General features: G+C 30.9%; 1 protein-coding gene across 1 annotated transcript; it reads left to right on the top strand.

Moving 5' to 3' along the window:
- The first annotated feature begins 245 nt into the window (after positions 1–245).
- On the top strand, positions 246–2,253 carry LOC110273222 (uncharacterized). The gene is made up of 6 exons (XM_021126023.2): positions 246–265; positions 578–747; positions 817–913; positions 1,001–1,238; positions 1,342–1,434; positions 1,955–2,253. Exons 2-5 carry the CDS (start codon positions 587–589, stop codon positions 1,431–1,433), a joined length of 588 nt encoding a protein of 195 aa, XP_020981682.1. The 5' UTR covers positions 246–265; positions 578–586; the 3' UTR covers position 1,434; positions 1,955–2,253.
- The last annotated feature ends 1,409 nt before the right edge of the window (positions 2,254–3,662 follow it).

Genomic DNA, 3,662 nt, shown 5'->3' with positions numbered 1-3,662 from the left:
ATAGATGAGATATAAATTAATTAAAGTTGATATATATAAATAATAACAAAATATATTAACTTTTATTTTTTAAATTGATTCAAATTAAATTATTAATATTTTTTATTATTTTTAAAAATTATATTTTTGTAAACAAAATATGTGAAAAAAATGAATAAATATGTTATAAATAAGTTATATTAGTAAATAAAATATTTAAATTATTTATTTAAAAAAATTCCTAATTTCACTCGTAGCTCGTAGGATCTCTGCGGCATGCAACCAGGTAATACATCTTCTCCAGTTTCTCCCTCTTCTCATCAAATCGTTATGCTCTTCTTCCTTGCTAGGTTTCTTCGTCTCTATAAATATATGATGATTATTAGTGATAAACGGAGGTTTGATTAACATATGAATAATATATGATCATGACTAGAAGCAACTAATTAGAAAAACTTGCACCACTTCCCTATGCTTAATTAGGGTTTCACCTTACTAGAATTCCTCCTCTAGAAACTAATTGAGCTCGTAATTATTTATTCTTTTCTATATACAAATCATGGTTTCTGGTTTGTGTTTCTATTGAAATTATTCAAAGCCAGCACGCATGGAACCATCGCGAATGCCATACAATCTTAGACCTCGTGATCGTAAAGTTGACTACAGCTATCGAAGACCAAAAAGGGTTACACGTGAAGAATCTATTAGGAAAGAGGAGGAGGAAATACAGGTTCAACTTGATGATCCTATTAGACAAGAGGAAATAGAGTAAGTAAACGTGATTTTTTGGTTATTATAACATACATTATTTCTTTTATTTATAAGTGCCTTTTACAGGGATCAATATGAACGCTTATGTAAGAAGTACTATCTTGAGAAACTGTTTCCTTATCCATTAATGGCAATGAAGCACTACAACAACGACAGGAAAGAGGTTTATTATTAACATTTCATTCTTATGTATTTCTGTTGATTTCCTTTTTGGTGTTTACAGTTTTTTTCCTTGTTATTTGTTTTCCAGGAGGAACAATTTAAGGTTACTGATCATGTTCGGGATATATCGATGTGGTGTGGGAAGGTTGGTGGTTTTCATGCATTGCACTTTAGGGCTAGGCCTAAAAAAGTTGGTGAAATCTTGCCCAACTCATCAGATGAAGTTCCTACTGTGGATTTTTTTGCCTTGATCCATCGTATGCCTAATGATGAAGTTCATGTGAGTTACTGTGAGCGTAATCCTAATCCGAACCCTCCAGAAAAAGGTATATATTTTCTCTTAACTGTTGTTTGCCTTGTTCTGTGAATAATAATGTTGCCACTACAAATTGTTAGCAATTTATTTTCACTTTTTGTATTATGGTGCAGGTACTCCTCTTTCTCGATATGTTCCCTTGCGATGCGAAGTTTGTGGTCTTGCTGATGCGGAAGCTGTGAAGGCAAAAAATAAAGGGAAATGAGGTTTTGTTTAACTACTACTTTCTGCTCTGCTTTTGATCATATCTTTCCCTGCAAATAATATCCCAAATCGGTCTCTGAAGGTTTTTTAAGGAGATAATTTAGTCTTCAACAAATTTTAATAAATAAATTTGTTTCTAATCTTTTATTTTGTTAGACATATCAATTCTTACATCAAATTTTAGTACAAAATTAGATAAATCAGTCTCATCCGTTATTTTTATTTTTGGTATCGAGAATATAAGTCCGGTCAATTGTTATTTAATAAAAGACATAATTGTTCTTAAGAATTTTTTTAAATTCTCAAATCAATTCCTCTATATAGACAAACAATTTGATATAACTGATTTGTTTAGCAAAAAGGTTTAGAGACTAATTTAGTGATTAAAATTTGTTTTCGACCAAAATTTTCTTAGAAAATGAATTGAGTATTACTCTCTATACTTTTATTCAACATGCTTATACATGATGTTAACTGTTTTGCGTTCTGCGTTTTTCCTTTTTGATTTTACATTTGATGCAGTAGGGATCCAAATGTCCGAAATTAATGAACTATTTGAGAGCCATGATACGATGTGCCCTTTCAGAGAAGACTTGAAGGACTGTCAAGTACCTTTTTAGAAGTACGTAGTTATAACTGTTGGTTGGACTTTTTTCTAATTGACAACACAGTAACTGATAACACAAGCAGAGAATTCAGTTTCCTTCATGTCTATTGTTATCGTTACTTATTTTTTAAACAAAGCTTGCATCTTGATTTGGATTATGTATCCTGGACATTCTTGGCATTTGGTAGATGCAATAGAGTAATAGACTATTTTCTTTGGGTCATAGATGGAATAGACTAAAACCCAAATTGTTGTGGTACTTATAATTGAAGCCAAGAGAGCTTGATATGCATTGACCCAATTTAATCTCAACTATTTTTAATCTCCCAAAACACGAAGCTCAATCGTTTGCAAGAGGTCTAAGGTATAGACACTGAAAAATATCCATACCTATGGACATTTAGGTGTCTTCTTTAGTAGATTGACATGTGTTGCTAAAAGGATCTGGAAGTTTTAGAAAATGCATATACTCTGGGGACAAAACAGGTGGTGATAGGAAATCAGATTTTATTTATCTGCCTTATGATAGAGATTATCACTAAAGTTAAAATGCTTGGTTGTGTGAGTTTTTGCGAAATGATCTTTTTCCAAGTGATTTTTTTTTAAATATCTTTTAGAAAAATAAATAATTTAATGTACGGTTTTAAAAATCAAATCGAATTGGTTGATTGGATTGAAAATCGGTGATATTATTGGTTCGGTTTTATAGAAAAATCACTAATGAAAATCGGTGATATTATTGGTTCGATTTTAAAAATCACTAATGAAACTTCTTTTCTCCTATCTTTTGATTCTCTTTTCAAGTGCAGCATAACAAAGGAGGGAGGGAAAAAATACTAGGGTTAGTGTCAATTGGGAGATAGGCTGATCATTGGGCTTTTCCCTTCAAATTTCTTTTTGAAGGTTAAATTAGGGGAAAAAAAAAGCAAAACAAGGAACGATTTTAAAAACAAGAGATCCTAGTTTTAGTTTATATCTCTATACAAAATATGCACCGAGTCATTTATTTAATATTTTAATTTAATTTATTTTTTATTTTTTTCATAAAAAACACATGTATTTAAAATATTAATCTAGATAAATTATGATATTATAATCTACAATAACTCTATGCTAGAAATTATATTGTGTTTAATTGGAAGAAAAGTAACTTTGAAAAATGATTAAAATTTTTAAATTTTTAATAAATTTACTTCAAATTAAAAAATAATATGCTGTCAAAAAATTTCATTCAAATCATTATAGTTAATTGTTTATACTCTGGCCCAATGAGTGAAAGTCAGGTCCAATAACGTTAAAAGGCCCACCAAGAAAGGTAGACCTCAGGGTAAGCTCGACCTCTTCTAAGAGGTCGGATACCGATTTCTCAAGAGCAAAAGTCCTACTCGCTCAAAGTAGATCAACTGCTCCCTAAAATCTCTACAGCATCTAGAAGTTGAATCCCAACAAACTCGCAAGATAAAGGAAACGCTTATCTATCAGAAAAGATAGAACTACTCCAACAAAGGTGGTTATCTACTATACTATAAATACACTGGAACCCCCAGATATAACTCACGTTCTACTCTACAAAAACCTGCCTAAAACCCTTGCTAACTTAAATATCGGAGTCTCTTGTAGGTA

This window comes from Arachis duranensis, chromosome 6 (genome assembly GCF_000817695.3).
Source record: "Arachis duranensis cultivar V14167 chromosome 6, aradu.V14167.gnm2.J7QH, whole genome shotgun sequence".
In the NCBI taxonomy this organism is placed as follows: Eukaryota; Viridiplantae; Streptophyta; class Magnoliopsida; order Fabales; family Fabaceae; genus Arachis; species Arachis duranensis.
The sequence above is the reverse complement of the archived record's forward strand: the minus strand, read 5'-3'. Positions and strand labels throughout refer to the sequence as shown.